Below are 19,937 nucleotides of genomic sequence, written 5' to 3' on the forward strand. Positions count from 1 at the left end.
AGTTGAGTAGAAGGAAAAAGTGTGGTAGAAAAATGAGCACAAGCAACCGGGATAATCACAGCCTTGTAAGGATTGTTAAGAAAAGGCCATTCAAAAATGTAGGGGAGATTCACAAGGAGTAGACTGCTGCTGGAGTCATTGCTTCAAGAGCCACCACACACAGACATATCCAGGACATGGGCTACAAGTGTCGCATTCCTTGTGTCAAACCACTCATGACTAGAGTTGAGCGACTTTTGCTTTTTTAGGGTCGCGTTTCGTTTCGTGAAACCCGACTTTTCCAAAAGTCGGGTCGAGCAAGATCGTCCGATTATAGGGAAAAGTCGGGGTCGTCCCGAAACACGAAACCCAATGTAAGTCAATGGGGAAAAAAAGTCGGCAGTGAGAGGAGGACAGGAAACACACCTACAGTGCCCATTTGAATGCCAAAAGCATCAATTCTTCTTACTTAAGCTTGTCAACCTTAATTAACTTCATAATACAAGTTACGCACTGAAAAATGGGGGTTATTTGGCTAAATTTGTGGGGGGGGGAGGGCTGGCTCCAGGTTTTCATGTGCCCTGGGCGAAAGAGCGCCCCTTTAACACATACCACAACTCATCATGCTCCGATACGGCAGAGAAATAGCGGTATAGTACAATGAAAAATACCTCACTTTTTACATCTCATGACGAGGCCCATCTATTTCTCCATACAAAATCATTGGTCCCATATAATGTTTGAAACAGTATATGATGAGCTCCACATAATGCTACAGTATATGTTGGTCCCCATGGATGAAGCTCCACTGTCTTATGGGCCCAAATAATGCTCCAAACATAATGGGCCCCATTTCTAATGCTGTAGTGTATAATGGGCCCTGTAAATGCTGCTCCAGTGTCTGATGTCCACCTTTGGAATGTTCCAGTGTATGGTGGGCCCCATCTATCATTCTCCAGAGTATAGTGCTCCCCAAAAATTGCTGTCCCAACATAGAAAACAATCAAATAAGTCTCCTCGCTAGGGAATCCCTGTACTTGTCTGGACAGGTGCTGTAGCTTGCTTAACAGCTCGCCAGCCGTTCTCACGCCCAGTATGGATTGCACGTGATTGCACAAAGGTTAGAAAGGGTACCGTATCCCTGGATAACATGTATGGATAGTGTACACATTCAAAATATATGTCTATACAGCATGAGGCAGGCTCAGACGGTGTTAGGCCCAGTATGGATTGCACGTCATTGCACAAAGGTTAGAAGGGGTACCGTATCCCCGGATAACATGTATAGATAGCGTACACATTCAAAATATATGTCTATACAGCATGAGGCAGGCTCAGACGGTGTTAGGCCCAGTATGGATTGCACGTCATTGCACAAAGGTTAGAAGGGGTACCGTATCCCCGGATAACATGTATGGATAGCGTACACATTCAAAATATATGTCTATACAGCATGAGGCAGGCTCAGACGGTGTTAGGCCCAGTATGGATTGCACGTCATTGCACAAAGGTTAGAAAGGGTACCGTATACCTGGATAACATGTATGGATAGCGTACACATTCAAAATATATGTCTATACAGCATGAGGCAGGCTCAGACGGTGTTAGGCCCAGTATGGATTGCACGTCATTGCACAAAGGTTAGAAAGGGTACCGTATCCCTGGATAACATGTATGGATAGCGTACACATTCAAAATATATGTCTATACAGCATGAGGCAGGCTCAGACGGTGTTAGGCCCAGTATGGATTGCACGTCATTGCACAAAGGTTAGAAGGGGTACCGTATCCCCGGATAACATGTATGGATAGCGTACACATTCAAAATATATGTCTATACAGCATGAGGCAGGCTCAGACGGTGTTAGGCCCAGTATGGATTGCACGTCATTGCACAAAGGTTAGAAGGGGTACCGTATCCCCGATAACATGTATGGATAGCGTACACATTCAAAATATATGTCTATACAGCATGAGGCAGGCTCAGACGGTGTTAGGCCCAGTATGGATTGCACGTCATTGCACAAAGGTTAGAAGGGGTACCGTATCCCCGGATAACATGTATGGATAGCGTACACATTCAAAATATATGTCTATACAGCATGAGGCAGGCTCAGACAGTGTTAGGCCCAGTATGGATTGCACGTCATTGCACAAAGGTTAGAAGGGGTACCGTATCCCCGGATAACATGTATGGATAGCGTACACATTCAAAATATATGTCTATACAGCATGAGGCAGGCTCAGACGGTGTTAGGCCCAGTATGGATTGCACGTCATTGCACAAAGGTTAGAAAGGGTACCGTATCCCTGGATAACATGTATGGATAGCGTACACATTCAAAATATATGTCTATACAGCATGAGGCAGGCTCAGACGGTGTTAGGCCCAGTATGGATTGCACGTCATTGCACAAAGGTTAGAAAGGGTACTGTATCTCTGGATAACATGTATGGATAGCGTACATATTCAAAATATATGTCTATACAGCATGAGGCAGGCTCAGACGGTGTTAGGCCCAGTATGGATTGCACGTCATTGCACAAAGGTTAGAAGGGGTACCGTATCCCCGGATAACATGTATGGATAGCGTACACATTCAAAATATATGTCTATACAGCATGAGGCAGGCTCAGACGGTGTTAGGCCCAGTATGGATTGCACGTCATTGCACAAAGGTTAGAAGGGGTACCGTATCCCCGGATAACATGTATGGATAGCGTACACATTCAAAATATATGTCTATACAGCATGAGGCAGGCTCAGATGGTGTTAGGCCCAGTATGGATTGCACGTCATTGCACAAAGTTTAGAAGGGGTAACGTATCCCCGGATAACATGTATGGATAGCGTACACATTCAAAATATATGTCTATACATCAGGAGGCAGGCTCAGACGGTGTCAGGCACAGTATGGATTTGACGGCCCAGATTACACAGCGGAGGAGCAGGGAGAGGTAAAGATTGCAAATGCTGGGGCCCTGGCCAAGCAAGGGGGGCCCACTCGTGGGCGTCGGTACTGGCACTGGGCCCCTCATAGTACAGCGGTGTGTCTGACGGCGGGTGTGCACCACCACCGTCAGAGACACTTGATTGCACTATGAGGGACCCTGTGCCAGTGCCCGCGCCCAAGAGTCGGCCTACCCACCTGTCCAGGGCAACGGCACTCGCACGGTGTCGTGCGCTAGGTGGTGACCCCGGCCATGGGGGGGGAGGCAGCACAGTTAGGGAGTTTTAGAAAGTGGCATATGTTGATGTTGGACATTCAACTGATGCAAAAGGCGAAATAGGTGAAGTACCAGGAAGAGGTGGACCAAAGCAAGCCATTTTTCTGTCACCCTATGTGTCATCAGGGGAAGGTGGGACAAAATCCTTGGAAACCCATGCGTGGTTCATTTTAATGAAGGTTAGATCATCCACATTTTGGGTTGACAGACGGGTCCTTTTTTCTGTCAGGATTGATCCAGCTGCACTGAAGACTCTTTCCGATAGCACACTTGCAGCTGGGCAAGCGAGCTCCTGTAAGGCATATTGGGCCAATTCAGGCCAGGTGTCCAGTTTAGCGGCCCAATAGTCAAAGGGGAATGACCTGTGTGGGAGAACATCGATATGGGAGGAAAAGTAGTTTGTAACCATAGTTGACAACTGCTGTCTCCTGTCACTTTCCATCGATGCAGTATTACCAGTTGTGTGAGCGGTATTTGAAAAATCAGTCCACAACATTGTCATGAAACCCCTGTCTCCAACGCCACTTCTGCTGTGTGCACCACGAACACCTCTGCCAAGCTGCCCCCGGCCCGTACGGCTCGTGTGAGAACCATCACCGCTGCTGTGTGCTGGGAATGCCTCAAGCAACCGATTTACCAGAGTTGCTTGTTTATTAGCCAATATTAGGTCAAGGTTCTCCTGTGGCATGATGTTTTGTAATTTGCCTTTATAGCGTGGATCCAGGATGCTGGCCAACCAGTAGTCGTCATCGTTCATCATTTTGGCAATGCGGGGGTCCCTTTTTAGGATCCGCAAGGCATAATCTGACATGTGGGCCAATGTTCCCGGTGTCAATGATGCACTGCGAGTGCTGGGTGGAGGAGCACTTTCTGGCAAATCCACATCCCTCCAGTCACGCACAAACCCTGTACCAGACCTTGCCACGCCAACATTTTCACTTGCCCCACGAGATGCATCCTCCTCCCCTAAGTAATCATCCCCATCATCCTCCTCCTCCTCCTCCTCTTCTTCCTCCACCTCGTCCAGGAGAGGTCCCTGAGCAGACAATGGCTGAATGTCATCAAGGATTCCCTCCTCCTCTTCCTCCTCATCAACATTGGCTGCAGACGCCTGCTCCTTAAGGTGCGTCAAAGTTTGCATGAGCAGACGCATAAGTGGGATGCTCATGCTTAGGATGGCGTCGTCTGCGCTTACCAGCCGTGTGCATTCCTCAAAACACTGAAGGACTTTACAAAGGTCTTTCAGCTTCGACCACTGCACGCCTGTCAACTCCATGTCTGCTCTCAAAGTGCCTGGCCGTGTATCCTCCCACAAATGCATTATGGCCTGCCTCTGCTCGCACAGCCGCTCCACCATGTGCAGGGTGGAGTTCCACCTTGTTGCAATGTCGATAATGAGGCGGTGGTTGGGAAGGTGGAGCAATCGCTGCAGCTTCTGCATACGAACGGAGTGTACAGGCAACCGGCGGATGTGCGCGCACAGTCTTCGCACCTTCTGGAGCAGGGCTGTTAACTCTGGATAATTTTTGAGGAAGCACTGCACCACCAGGTTCAAGGTGTGAGCCAAGCAAGGTATGTGGCTGAGTTTTGAAAGGGCTATGGCTGCCACAAAATTACGGCCGTTATCACTAACTACCTTGCCTGCCTCAAGATGTACACTGCCCAGCCATGACTCAGTTTGTCGCTTCAAGTACTCGGCCAGCACCTCGGCGGTGTGTCTGTCGCCCAAACACATCATCTGCAACACAGCCTGCTGACGCTTTCCACTAGCTGCTCGATAGGGGGACACATCATGTGCAACAGTGGCAGCTGCAGATGGAGTGTTCGTACGACTGCGCTCTGTGGACGAGCTGTCGCTTCTGGAGGAGGAGGAGGAGGAGGAGGGTCGAACGCCTACAGCCAACTGTTTCCTAGACCGTGGGCTAGGCAGCACTGTCCCACCACCGCTGTCCCCTGTGGACCCTGCATCCACCACATTAACCCAGTGCGCAGTGATGGACACGTAACGGCCCTGGCCATGCCGACTGGACCATGCATCAGTTGTGAGGTGCACCTTTCCGCTCACTGACTGCTTGAGTGCATGGACAATGCGGTCTTTCACATGATGGTGGAGGGCTGGGATGGCTTTGCGAGAGAAGAAGTGGCGACTGGGTAGGTCATAGCGTGGTACTGCATAGGCCATGAGTTCGCGGAAAGCTGTGCTTTCCACCAACCGAAAGGGCATCATCTCAAACGAGATTAGTTTGGCAATGTGGGCTTTCAAACCCAGTGTACGCGGATGAGAGACTGAGTACTTTCTTGACCTACTCATAGTGTCTGGGAGGGTGAGCTGGACTTGAGAGCTGCATATGGTGGAAGTAGCGGTGGACAGGGCGGACTGAGAGAGGGTTGATGATGGTGATGGAGTTGGTGTTCTTTCTGATGGCCTAGAATCAGTCTTTCGTTGATATAACAGTGGGATTCCCTGACTGCTGTGGCCTTGCAACGACACCTCAACATTTGCTGCTGTGCTAACCGGTGTGCTTACAGTGGGGGAAACAATGTAGCGTTGCTGACTACCTTCGTTGTGATCAGTTGCACATGTGGCACTTGAGGTTTGGTGTTGTGTCCACGCTTGCAAGTGCATGCTGGTTAAATGTCTAAGCATGCAACTGGTATTCAAATTTTTCAGATTTTTCCCTCGGCTAAAGGTCTTTGCGCACTTCTTACAGATAACCTTGGCCTGATCATGAGGATTTTGTTCAAAAAACTGCCACACTGCACTCTTCCTACTTTGGCAGACATTTTGCGGCCTAGCACGCTGTGATCTTTTAACCCTCTGGACAAGCTGTCCAGCAACTCTTTTGATGTTTGGAACCTGTCTTTGGAGTGCTCCGGGCCTGCCAGATAACAGCTGTTGCGATGTCGATGTCTGCTGTGGATGCTCCTCATCTGAGCTATTGGAAGCAGCACCCTCGTCCCCCAATGGATGCCAATCTGGGTCAACAACTGGGTCATCCATCACCTCCTCTTCTATGTCATGTGCACCTTTCTCTGTGTCACCGTGTATGGTGGTATAGTGTGCGGGAAGGGGCACCTGAGTCTCATCAGGGTCAAAATCTGGCTCTGTACACTGCGAGGACAATGTAGTGCTCTGAGTGAATGTACCAGCAGAATCATCCATCAGCGGCTGTGCATCAGTGCACTCCATGTCAGATTCATCTTGGCCTGGGTAATTCACCATTTGACTTGATAATCCAGGCATGGTATGTGAAAACAGCTCCATGGAGTAATCAGTAGTATGGCCTGCGTCATCCTTCAATCTTGGTTGGGGTGAAGGACACAAGGAAAGGTGTGGTTCATGAACATGAGCCTCCAATGACGACTCAGTGCTTTTACTTTTTACAACTGAAGAAGAGGAGGCGATAGAGCTGGAGGCTGAGTCAGCAATGTAAGACAAAACTTTTTCCTGATGCTCTGCCTTTAAAAGCGGTTTGCCAACTCCTAGAAAACTAAGCGTTCGAGGCCTTATGTAGACAGACGATGACGCAGGGTCAGCACCTCCTGCATTTGGTCCTATTTTGCTCTTGCCACTACCATCAGATCCACCACCAACACCATCATTACCAGCTGCCAACCCCCGCCCAATTCCACGGCCTCTTCCACCAGCATTCCTCATTTTTGGTAGAAATGTAGACAAAATCCAACAAACTATATAGTAATGTAAAACAAGGTACAAGGTGTCTATAGGACAGGGGAGTTTTAGAATTTCTGCACACACTTGTGGACAGTGGACACTTGTGGATTGTGTGCGGCCCACTGATATCTGAGCGCTATGTGACACGCTCGATGGCACAGCTGCCTGTGACCAAAGTGACGAGAGGATAATGGAGATTTTGAATCTCTGCGTACACTTGTGGACAGTGGACACTTGTGGATTGTGTGCGGCCCACTGATATCTGAGCGCTATGTGACACGCTCGATGGCACAGCTGCCTGTGACCAAAGTGACGAGAGGATAATGGAGATTTTGAATCTCTGCGTACACTTGTGGACAGTGGACACTTGTGGATTGTGTGCGGCCCACTGATATCTGAGCGCTATGTGACACGCTCGATGGCACAGCTGCCTGTGACCAAAGTGACGAGAGGATAATGGAGATTTTGAATCTCTGCGTACACTTGTGGACAGGGGACACTTGTGGATTGTGTGCGGCCCACTGATATCTGAGCGCTATGTGACACGCTCGATGGCACAGCTGCCTGTGACCAAAGTGACGAGAGGATAATGGAGATTTTGAATCTCTGCGTACACTTTTGGACACTGGACACTTGTGGATTGTGTGCGGCCCACTGATATCTGAGCGCTATGTGACACGCTCGATGGCACAGCTGCCTGTGACCAAAGTGACGAGAGGATAATGGAGATTTTGAATCTCTGCGTACACTTTTGGACACTGGACACTTGTGGATTGTGTGCGGCCCACTGATATCTGAGCGCTATGTGACACGCTCGATGGCACAGCTGCCTGTGACCAAAGTGACGAGAGGATAATGGAGATTTTGAATCTCTGCGTACACTTGTGGACAGTGGACACTTGTGGATTGTGTGCGGCCCACTGATATCTGAGCGCTATGTGACACGCTCGATGGCACAGCTGCCTGTGACCAAAGTGACGAGAGGATAATGGAGATTTTGAATCTCTGCGTACACTTGTGGACAGTGGACACTTGTGGATTGTGTGCGGCCCACTGATATCTGAGCGCTATGTGACACGCTCGATGGCACAGCTGCCTGTGACCAAAGTGACGAGAGGATAATGGAGATTTTGAATCTCTGCGTACACTTGTGGACAGTGGACACTTGTGGATTGTGTGCGGCCCACTGATATCTGAGCGCTATGTGACACGCTCGATGGCACAGCTGCCTGTGACCAAAGTGACGAGAGGATAATGGAGATTTTGAATCTCTGCGTACACTTTTGGACACTGGACACTTGTGGATTGTGTGCGGCCCACTGATATCTGAGCGCTATGTGACACGCTCGATGGCACAGCTGCCTGTGACCAAAGTGACAAGAGGATAAGGGAGATTGGATTGCTTTTAAAAAAGCAGTTTGCGGAGCAATGGGTAAACAGCAATGCCAGCGTGTCAGGAAGCCTTAGAAGGCAGCCCAACAACCAACACCACTGATACACCACAATATAGCCTCCCCTTGCACTGCACACACAGTGACTTCTGTGTTGTGCAGGCCAAATCGCTAGCAGCAGAAGCAGTTTTTTTGTCTTCTTCCCTGCCTAACGCTCTCCCTACAGAATCAGCAGCAACCTCTCCCTATACTAAGATCGGCAGAAGTAAGATGGCGGTCGGCGTGCACTCCCTTTTATACCCCCTGTGACGCCCACCAAAGCAAGCCAATCACTTGCATGCCCTTCTGAAAGATGGTGGTGACCCGTGCCTATGTCATCACGTTGCCCACAGTGTCCGTGGATCCTGATTGGCTGAAAAAGAGCGCAAATCAAACTTTTGAAACGCGACTTTGGCGCGTAAGTCGCCGACCTCGTGGCCGACCTCATCCTAGGGTCGGGTTTCGTTTCATGAAACCCGACTTTGCCAAAAGTCGGCGACTTTTGAATTTTTTCGACCCGTTTCGCTCAACTCTACTCATGACCAATAGACAACACCAGAAGCGTCTTACCTGGGCAAAGTAGAAAAAGAACTGGACTGTTTCTCAGTGGCCCAAGGGGTTGTTTTCAGATTAAAGTAAAATTTATGTTTCATTTGGAAATCAAGTTCCCAGAGTCTGGAGGAAGAGTGGAGAGGCCACAATCCAAGCTGCTTGAGGTCTAGTGTGATGTTTCCACAATCAGTAATGGTTTGGGGAGCCATGTCATCTGCTGGTGTAGGTCCACTGTGTTTTATCAAGACCAAAGACAGAGCAGCCGTCTACCAGGACATTTTAGAGCGCTTCATGATTCCCTCTGCCGACAAGCTTCTGGAGATGGAAATTTCATTCTGCAGCAGGACTTGGCTCCTGTCCACACTGCCAAAAGTACCAATACCTGGTTTAAAAACAACAGTATCACTGTGCTTGATTGGCCAGCAAACTCGCCTGACCTTAACCCTATAGAGAATCTATGGGATATTGTCAAGAGGAAGATGAGAGACACCAGGCCCAACAATGCAGACGAGCTGAAGGCTGCTATCAAAGCAACCTGGACTTCCATAACACCTCAGCAGTGCCACAGGCTGATCGCCACCATGCCACACTGCATTGATGCAGTAATTGATGCAAAAGGAGCCCCAACCAAGTATTGAGTGCATTTACTGAACATAAATTTCAGTAGGCCAACATTTCGGATTTTAAAATCATTTTTCAAGCTGGTGTTATAAAGTATTCTAATTTGCTGAGATAATGACTTTTGGGTTTTCATTGGCTGTAAGCCATAATCATCAACATTAACAGAAACAAACACTTGAAATAGATCACACTGTGTGTACTGACTATATATGAGTTTCACTTTTTGTATTGAAGAAGTGAAATAAATTAATTTTTTGATGATATTCTAACTTTGTGAGATTCACCTGTACTACAACGTCAACATAGCAGTGCGCATGCACCAGCCGTAGCCATTGTTCCCGTGGCCGGCGCATGCGCACTGCTTTGTTGACACCAGATATTCTAATTTGGTGAGATGCACTTGTATATTTTATATATACTTTTTTATGGTGTGTTCTGAGCACATCATCAAATGGTGAACGGGAAATCACATTGGCTCCACATCACCAAGTGAACTAGCGTCTTTCTTGTTTGCCAGGAGATTGGCAGCTTGTTTACATGATTCTTTACATTCCTATGACTCTCTTATTCAAGATAATCATGCGGTGTAAATGCACCTTCAAAATTGGCCATAGACACAAAGACTTGCACTTATCCAAGCTGACATTGATACCATTCATTAGGAAACCTAAGGGAATCATTTTCCAAATTAACAAAGTTCTTTTCACTGTTGCAAATATCCATCCTGCATCATGTCCAAAAACTAATTATACGTTTAGGAACGCAGTAAATTTGAAAAGTAAAAAGAACAAGCGTGCATGCAAAAGAAGTGTCACCAGAACAGGGGGCAGAGGCTGCGGTCACTGACACACTCACTGTCACAGCCTTCGCCCTCTCCCCAAAAGAAACATTATAATAATAATAAATTTTATTTTTATAGCGCCGACATATTCCGCAGCACTTTACATTTCAGAGGGGACTTGTACAGACAATAGACATTACAGCATAACAATAATCACATACAGTAGATTATAACAAATACTAAGAGGAATGAGGGCCCTGCTCGCAAGCTTACAGTCTATGAGGAAAGAGGTAGACATGAAAGGTGGGTGGTAACAGTTGCACTGATTGTATGGACCAGCCATAATGTTAAGTGTGTAACAGTACAAACACAGAGGGCTAATGGATGCATAAAGCATGTGGGAACATGATGCAGGGAATCTGGTTATGGTAAAACTTTTGGCTGTGCCACACAGGGATAGGTTAGGTTAATGTGTTGAGGCGATAGGCCAGTCTGAATAAATGCGTTTTCAGGGCACGCTTAAAATTGTGGGGATTGGGAACTAATCATATTGACCTGGGAAGTGCATTCCAAAGAATTGGCGCAGCACGTGTAAAGTCTTGGAGACGGGAGTGGGAGGTTCTGACTATTGAAGATGCTAACCTCAGGTCATCAGCAGAACGGAGGGTGCGGGTAGGGTGGTATACTGAAACAAGGGAGGAGATGTAGGGTGGTGCTGAGCTATGGAGGGCCTTGTGGATGAGGGTAATAAGTTTATACTGAATTCTGGAGTGGATGGGTAGCCAGTGTAATGACTGGCACAAGGTAGAGGCATCGGTGTAACGATTGGTGAGGAATATGATCCTGGATTATTATCAGTGATGATTATCAGTGATGATAGTTTCAGGGCCGGTGCTGTCATCTCTGTGTCCCCCGTGCACCGTCTCTCCTGTGTGCGCTCAGTTGTCGGCTTAGGTGAATAATAATAATAAGCCGGGAACAGAGCAGAGTCACTATACCCGGTGATGCCAGAGACAAGCGTCGCCCTGTAAGTGATGTCACTGATGTCTGTTTGTATGTATGTATGTTTGTAACTCTTTTATCTGTCCTTTTCTGATCTCCTCTTAGTTGATTTATGACCACAGACCACATCAAAGTTGAATTTGCCGTAAAACTAAAAAGCCTCTAAAAGCCAAACGGTGCAACATTTTTAATGAAACCTAATTGGAAAAAGGATTTTTAGCCTCAAATTAAGTTAAAAAAACTCATAAAATGGGGTCCATTAAAGTTTTCAGCATTTTATAAGGTAGAATAATACTGCATGCTGTGCTATGCTTATCACCTAAAATGACAGAAACCTCAGATGAACTCCCGATGGATGCCGTCACCGTAGATGTGAACTGAGCCTAACATTGTCAGTCTGCATTTTGTAACCTGGCAGCAAAAAAGAGAAGCCCCCACGACGGTCTGTACAAATCGTTATCATTGTTCTTGTACACACTCACTCATCGCCATTAAAGCCGTGATACGCTTGGTTACTATAGCAACCGCAGGATATAATGCTTCCTTTCTTTTTCAGGTCATAGGAAATAATATGGCCCAGGGTCCGAAGAAAACGATAAAAGAAATGACAAGTGGCTCAATAGATATTGCATTGATTAGATATCACAACATGAATGATTTGCAATTTATGACAGGTTATTGTGACAAACTACAGATGTAGCAGAGTCAATTTGTCATTTGGCGCTTTAGGGATTCTTATAATGGAAAGCACAGATGACATATTGACCTTGACGAGCGGCGCCAAATTATGAACTTTGCTCTGCTAGATCTGACGAGCTTGTAAATGACTGCCAGGGAGAACTAACCGAGGGAAAACCTTCCGGGGCATTGTATGATGGAGAAAGCAGCTTCTTCAGACCCAGTTTACTGAGATCCATCTGATGGACGTTGATCGTTCTCAACATTGGCAGGATCTAGATGCTGGGAAAGTCTGGCGCAAATGTCAAACGTAACCCCTTCCCCAACATACGATTGTCTGTTTTTGTGTTTTCTTTTTTTACTACCCTTCCTCCCAAAGCCATATTATTTTTACTTTTCCATCAATATAGCTTCTTTTTTGAGTGATTCCATTGATTTTTATCCATATAGTGCACTGGAAAACGAGAAAAAAATTTCAAGTGCGATGAAATTGCAAAAAAAATGCAATTTCACAATTGTTTTTTGGGTTTTTATTTACCATGTTCACTATATACTAAAACTGACCTGGCATTATGATTCTCCAGGTCATTACAAGTTCACGGATGCCAAACATGTCTAGTTTCTTTTTTTATTTAAGCGGTGAAAAAAAAATCCAAATTTTGTAAGAAAAAAAATGTTGCCATTTTTCGAGACCCGTAGCGTCTCCATTTTTTGAGACACAGGGTTGAGTAAAGGCATATTTTTTGCACACTGAGCTGACATTTTTAGTGATACCATTTTGGGGTAGATACGATGTTTTTGATTTCCTGTTATTGCATTTTATTGCAATGTGGCGACGACCAAAAAAACCTAATTCTAGCAGTTTGATTTTTTTTCCTCATTGCGCCGTTTATTGATTGAATTAATTTATTTTATATTTTGATACACCGGACATTTCTGATTGTAGCGATACCACATATGTGTATTTTTTTTTATCGTTGGTGTATTTGGAATGGGGCAGTAGGGCGGTGATTTGAATTTTTACATTTTTAAAAAATTTTAAAGATTTTTTTGAAACATTTATTTTTTACATTTTATTTGCTCCAATGGTCTCCTCAGGATACTTGAAACTATGATTTTCTGATCGCCTGTGCTACACATATACAGTGGCATGTAAAAGTTTTGGCACCCCTGGTCAGAATTACTGTTATTGTGAACAGTTAAGCAAGTTGAAGATGAAATGATGGCTAAAAGGCCTAAAGTTAAAGATGACACATTTCCTTTGTAGTTTAGGCAAAAAAAACAAACAAACAAAAAAAAATATATATATGGTACCTATATATTGTCGTTTTGTTACATTTTACAAATTACAGAAAGAAAAATTCAACAAATTCTTGATGCAAACATGACACCATCTCTAAAAAAGCTGAAGTTGAAAAGAGGATGGCTTCTACAAATGAGTAATGATCCTAAACACACGTCAAAATCCACAATAGACGACCTCAAAAGGCGCAAGCTGAAGGTTTTACAATGGCCCTCACAGTCCACTGATCTGAACATCATTGAAAATCTGTGGCTAGACCTCAAAATTCCAGAGCATGCAAGATGACCCAGGAATCTCACAGAACTGGAAGAATTTACAGAGGAAGAATGGATGAAAATCCCTCAATCAAGAATTGAAAGACTTGTTGGCTACAAAAAAAAACAATTTAATTGTCAACCTGCTTAACTGTGATACTTGCAAAAGATACTAACCATGCAGGGTGCGCAAACTTTCGCATCAGACCATTTTCCTTTTTAATTTTTAAAATATAAAAGCTGAAAATATATATAGATATATATTTTGTCAAAAATACAAAGGAAATGTGTCATCTTTAACTTTATGTCTTTTAGAGATCATTTCATCTTCAACTTGCTTAACTGTTCACAATAACAGTCATTTTGATCAGAGGTGCTCAAACTTTTACATGCCACTTTGGCAGGCCTTAAGCCCTGCTATGTGTAGCATAAATTCTGAACTTCTATGAACATCAGCCACAGGCCAACATTCATAGAAGTCAGCTGACGCTTCCTCCTCCATCAATCTTCCTCAGCGTCTGACGTCTCAGCGCGATGACATCACTAAATGGTGTCCTGTATGCTGAGATGTGCGACGCTTCAGAAGACAAGCTGGTGCAGTGGAGACCAGAGCAGCAGAGGAACAAGGAGGAGAGGCGAGTATTGTATTTTATTGTTTTTTAAAACACTGTGTGCAGATAAAACTGTATTGAGGACCATGGGAGATGCTTTATACTGTATGGACCATGGGGGAATCTGTTATACTGTATAGACAATGGGGGGATGCTTTATACTATATGGACCATGGGGGAATGTATTATACTGTATGGACCATGGGGGTATGCATTATGCTGTGAGGACCAGAGGGATGCATTATACACTGTGGACCATGGGGGGATGCATTATGCTGTATGGACCATGTGGTGCATTATACTATATGGGACATGCGGTGCATTATGCTGTATGGAGGACTATGTGGGGCTATTAAAATATTTGGAGGCGTACATGGGAGCCTTTAAACAGTATGCAAACTATTATACATTGTGAAAGTTTGTGCAGGGTCCATCATACTGTGTGAGGGCAATAGACAGTGTGGAGAGGTGTGGGGCAATTATACTACATGGAGGGCTATGTGGGGGGTCACAGTTGAGGGATCATAATTTTCCAGGACAGTTGTGGGGTGCTGTACAGTAGGGTCATCATACTGTGTGTTCGGAGGGAACGGTGGAGGAATTCACTAAGGGGGTATCTTAATTTTTGTGGGACACTTTTGTTAACATCATACTTTACAAGTGCAATGAAAGGGAATTCTCGGGCTCCAGTAGGAGGAAAATTAAAGAGCACACAGTAACACACAGTAAGTGCAGTAATAGGGACACACACGGCAGCAGTGGCTCAGTATTGGGGTATCAGTAGGTTGTGCAGGTTGGGGATAGATGGGGACGGTGCTGAAAATATGAGATGTGAAATTTGTCTTTGTTGTATTCTCTGCAGACGAGTCCTGGCTCGAAGTTGTCATGTCGGTCTGGGCCAGATGGAAAAGACGGGAAAAGTGAACAATTCCATTAGAAAGAATGTCAGCGGTAAGTCACCATCTATAACTGCGCTGTAGTCTTATATGTTCTGCAGGGCTGGTATCTACCACTGTCACTATATTGCGGTAATATCGATGTTTGTCTTTGTATGGAGATTTTTTTTTTAGTAACAGCACGGTCATCTGCTGGCGTTCTCCTACATCCACTATTACGGTGCTCCACCATAGTTGTAATCAGGGTTTCATGATTATGGGCCCACTCAGAAGTTTGCCCCCCCTTAACCAAACCCCTAGCTATACCACTGAGAAGAAGGAATGCTGCTCTATTGACATGGAACCGTTGAATAGCCAGCAAGAGTGGTAGGTGACCACTCTGAGCTGGCAGTGGTTAGAACAGGCAGACAGATGCCCCTTTAGCAATTACCTGCCTGTTTGTTTTTAGGCCAATAGTAAAAAAAATATAAAATAGTCCTGGACAAGTCATATAAGTGCTGAAGCTGTTGAGCCTGTCTCAATGAGCAGTATTTGGGTAGATAACATAACCCTACAAATAAAAATATATTGCACCCCACTGGGACAGCCTAATATGTTATTTAGTCCTTGTATTGCTACGGTTTGTTCTAACACATACCTTTTTTGCTTTTAAAAATCATTTTTATTTAGAGAAATGTGGCACTGCAATGGGTGCGGCCTGTGCGCCTTCATATCCAAACCTATTCCTGGGGTACTGGAAGCAGGGCTTGCTTGATGGGGGGATACAAGCCACAGACTATGTGCATGCAGTGCTGGCTAAGATACATTGATGATTTATTAATAAAATGGTAGGGTACTGTGACCCAGCTGGAGAAATTCATTGACCAACTAAATAAAAATGTCTTCAATATTATATTGACCTTTAATTATGACACTAGTAAAATTGACTTCCTGGACACTACTATTGAGGTGGACTAACATTGTTGTTTACCGATAGCTATCTACAGGTAAAAAAATCTGTAAATTCAATACTACACGCTAAATTAACACATAATTTTTCTACCATTACGGTTGTCCAAGTTGGTCAGTTCCTCAGAATGAAGTGGATCTGATATAAAATTTGTTGATGCTGAAAACTGTAATGAAGTTTAACATGTATTTTTATATACAAATATAGTGTGTGCATGCTCTGAGAATTCACAAGTCTGCTGTCACGACTCTGTTTTCGGGTGACCTTGGACTAGTGGCTCCTTCCCTGTCCCTAATGCGAGGAGCAACCTAGCTTGCCCAGACCCCAGATTACTTCTGATGGTAAAAATGTCGGGGTCACGTGCCTTGCCTTAGCTACTGAATCTGCCTTCAATCTGTACCACTCCCCCACCCAGGGAAGAGGGGAGTAGTAGTGCACTGTAATACATCAACAAGACAAACAAGGTAATACGAACAAGGATGAGGAAAAATACCAATCATACAAATATAGTCACACAAACAACAGAGGTATACACCATGGCATGGAGGATGAGGTAAAACCAAAGTAGAAGAAAGGGAATTAGCACACACCCAAAACCTAGCAACAGTCACAGATAAATCCACCAAACGCCTTCTCCAATAACAACCACCAGCCAACAATCTCCAGCCATGCATCAAAAGCAACTCTGACAATGAGTGCTAGCCAGAGCCCAGCTTATATAGGAGATGGGAGGGGCTAACAGTGAACAGCTGAGAGCCTTAATGCAAGAAGCTTCCAGGAGCTCTCAACTGAGAAGATTAACCCCTGCAATGCTTAAAGAAACTTGCATCATTTAATATGAAGGTGAAGTGCTTCTTGTCAGTGCAGGAGTAGGAGAAATCAGAAGCTGAAGTCTTCTGGCTCCTCTCTATCGTGGTAAACCCGTGACATCTGCAATCAGAATGAGTGACTGCAGACTGCCGACCCATGCCTGGACAGCCCCTATAAGAAGTCTTCATTCAGGTGCCAATGAAGTGTTTTCAGGCATGTGGGCTGGTCTAGGCCTGCGAGGATTTTGGCCCAGACGCAAACCTACTAAGGCTAAGTGCACACGTACCGGAACTCTCGCGGAAATTACCGCGAGAATTCCGGAATTCCAGTCCGCGGGAAAACCGCATTTTAAATTCCCGCGATTTTCCCGTGGAAAAACTAGCATTTTGCAAGCGTAATTAGCTTGCAAAATGCTAGCGTTCTCCAAGCGATCTGTAGCATCGCTTGGAGAACTGATTGACAGGTTGGTCACACTCGTCAAACAGTGTTTGACGAGTGTGACCAACTTTTTACTACTGAGGCCGCCAATGCAGCATCAGTAGTAAAAGATAAAATGTAAAAAAAAATAAAAAATACTGTTATTCTTACCTTCCGACGTCCCGCGCAGGCGTTCCCAGTAATCCTTTGTGAAAATGCCCGCGATGACGTCCGTTCTCGCGGGATCGCGACGTCTCGCGGTAATTCGCGATGACGTCGCGCGAATGACCGCGAGACTTCGCGATCCCGCGAGAACGGACGCCATCGCGGGCATTTTCGCAAAGGATTACTGGGAACGGGAGCGTGGAGAGAAGCGGGAAGGCTGTGCGGGACGCCGGAAGGTGAGAATAACAATATTTTTTATTTTATAATTCTATTTTTTACAGGGATATGGTACCCAGAGCCCGGAGGAAAGTCTCCTCTCCTCCGGACCGTGGGTACCATCCGCAATTGATCTGCTTACTTTCCGCATGTTGTGCACAGCCACATGCGGAAAGTAAGCGGAACAATGCATTCCTATGGGTGCGGGATCGCCGCGATTCCGCAAAATAATGAGCATGCTGCGTTTTTTACTGCGAAGCGATTCCGCCGCGGTATAAACCGCAGCATTAGCACAGCATTGCGGAATCCCATAGGAATGCATGGGATGCTTATTTTTCGTGTTTTCGTGGCAAAATCGCGCGGTTAAAACTGCTGCGGAAACGCGAAAAAAACGCCACGTGTGAACTCAGCCTTAGTCTTGCAGTAGGGAAGCGTTTGAAGATCTTGGCATCCTGCAATGACGGCTAAATAATGACTTATATAAATGACCTGTGAGTCTGTGACATAACAAGTGGGCTGAGGGTCTGCTCACATGAAGTTTTTTTACATGGATTTTTCAAGCAGAGATATTTCCAGAATGAAAACACTATTTCATTAATCAAAGTTTTTGGGTGAATTGTTTTACTTCTGTTTTTACTGCCTCAATTGATTCAGCAGGTAAATTTAGAGCATTTTTTGTCAAGCAGACACACAAAAGAATTGACATATTCCTTCTTTTTCAATGTAGAAAAAAAATATGTGGAAAACTACAGCACCATATACAAGCATGAGCGTGTTTTCCCTCAGAAATTAATAGGACGCTTATTCAAGGATGCAGGTTTTCCATTATTTCATGATTTTGGGGTAGGATCTACTCCAAAATCCTTGTGGGAAAAAAACCCCACAGTGTGTGAACATACAATTGCGCTTTGTGTGCATTTTCGGATTTCCCTCAAAAACTTCACTTTGAAGTATTAGATCACTGACAAATATGTAAAGCATAGATAGGTCATTTACATTGCCATATTCCAGGCAGTCAAAGAGTTAAGCAACGAGAGTCCATCCCTCTACACCCAAGGTACAAGCAACATCTCCTCTCCACAGTGCATAAAATGCCACAACCTATCCGTGTACAGCCCCGTCAGCTCCTACATCCAAGAACAATAAACACCAAATGTGCGCTCTTGTTGCCCAAATTGACTTCTCAATTATACAAATCCCATTACACGGTCTCTTTTCTCCTTAATTCAATGATTCCTTCCTCCTGAATGCATTCCTATGATGAGTGCAGACTGTGATCGGTGTAAATCCTACAGGTGATTGCTGAAGGCGGGCATGGTGTGGTCATGGTATGGAGAAATAATGGCTTGGGTGACAACATCGTGGTCTATACAGCTGATTAACTCTGAAATATTGGGTAGTTTATGAGATGGGATATCCTTTAACATTTATAGTGAACCACCCTTAAACGACTCCGATTAAAGAATACTAGACGTTCCTAATGTTGAAGAATGGATAGTATTGTGGTGTCTCCACTCATAAGAATCCTGTTGCCTACCTGCTGCAGATGATCTTGGTACCTCTTCATCCTGTTGCTCGGGGCTTTCCCGGTCTCCGTTTCGCTCTGTCAGATTCTGTGCCCACAGCTGGGAGATGCGAGGCCAGCTTGCTGGAAAGATGTTCCTCTTCGCCTGCTCCCTCTCGCTCCTCTCTTGCTGTATCTCTCACATTCAGGTGATTGGCACAGAATGGGATGAGCTTGTTCTGCTGTTAACCCCTATTGTAAGACTGACGCTAAGAGGAAAAATGATAAAAGCCTGTGCCGAGAACATGTACTAGGAAGACACACTTAAAGGTTAGTTGGTTTCTTGTGAAATCAACCATAAATGTGATCCTGGCACGAATGGAATAAACTGGGCACAGGGATTGATGTGAGTGATGACAAACGATCTGTGTACGGCGCTGTGGAATATGTGGACGATATGATAATAAATGCTGTGTCATTTGACAGCCGTTGGGAGGTTATAGGATTGCTCATCTACCTATACCAAAAGCAATATGGAAAAAGTATAATAAAAGTTAAGGTCATGAAATTAAAAGAATAAAGAGTTTCTTTATTAGAGGGAAAAAGTGCACATCGGGAATTACTATACTACAGATCCTCTCTTCCTTTGGCGTCAAAGACCTTGCCCTATCCTGGTTCTTCTCATACCTTATCAACTGCACATTCAGCGTCTCCCACTCCCACACTACCTTCTCATCTCGCCCTCTCTCTGTTGGTGTCACTCAAGGCTCTGTCCTAGGACCCCTACTCGTCTCCATCTATACCCTTGGCCTGGGACAACCCATAAAGTCCTATGGCTTCCAGTACCATCTATATGCTGATGACA

The 19,937-nt window shown here is 45.2% G+C and overlaps 1 protein-coding gene across 1 annotated transcript in view; it reads right to left on the reverse strand.

The window, feature by feature from the left end:
• Nucleotides 1-19,433, reverse strand: part of SLC6A7 (solute carrier family 6 member 7) — a 107,276-nt gene extending 87,843 nt beyond the window's left edge. The window contains exon 1 of the mRNA XM_073567990.1: nt 19,106-19,433. Coding sequence (XP_073424091.1) covers nt 19,106-19,135 — 30 coding nt within the window. The 5' untranslated portion in view covers nt 19,136-19,433. The remainder of the gene's footprint in view (nt 1-19,105) is intronic.
• Between the last annotated feature and the right edge of the window lie 504 nt (nt 19,434-19,937).

Source organism: Dendrobates tinctorius, unplaced genomic scaffold (genome assembly GCF_039654945.1).
Source record: "Dendrobates tinctorius isolate UK_male_01 unplaced genomic scaffold, ASM3965494v1 ptg000020l, whole genome shotgun sequence".
NCBI lineage: Eukaryota > Metazoa > Chordata > Amphibia > Anura > Dendrobatidae > Dendrobates > Dendrobates tinctorius.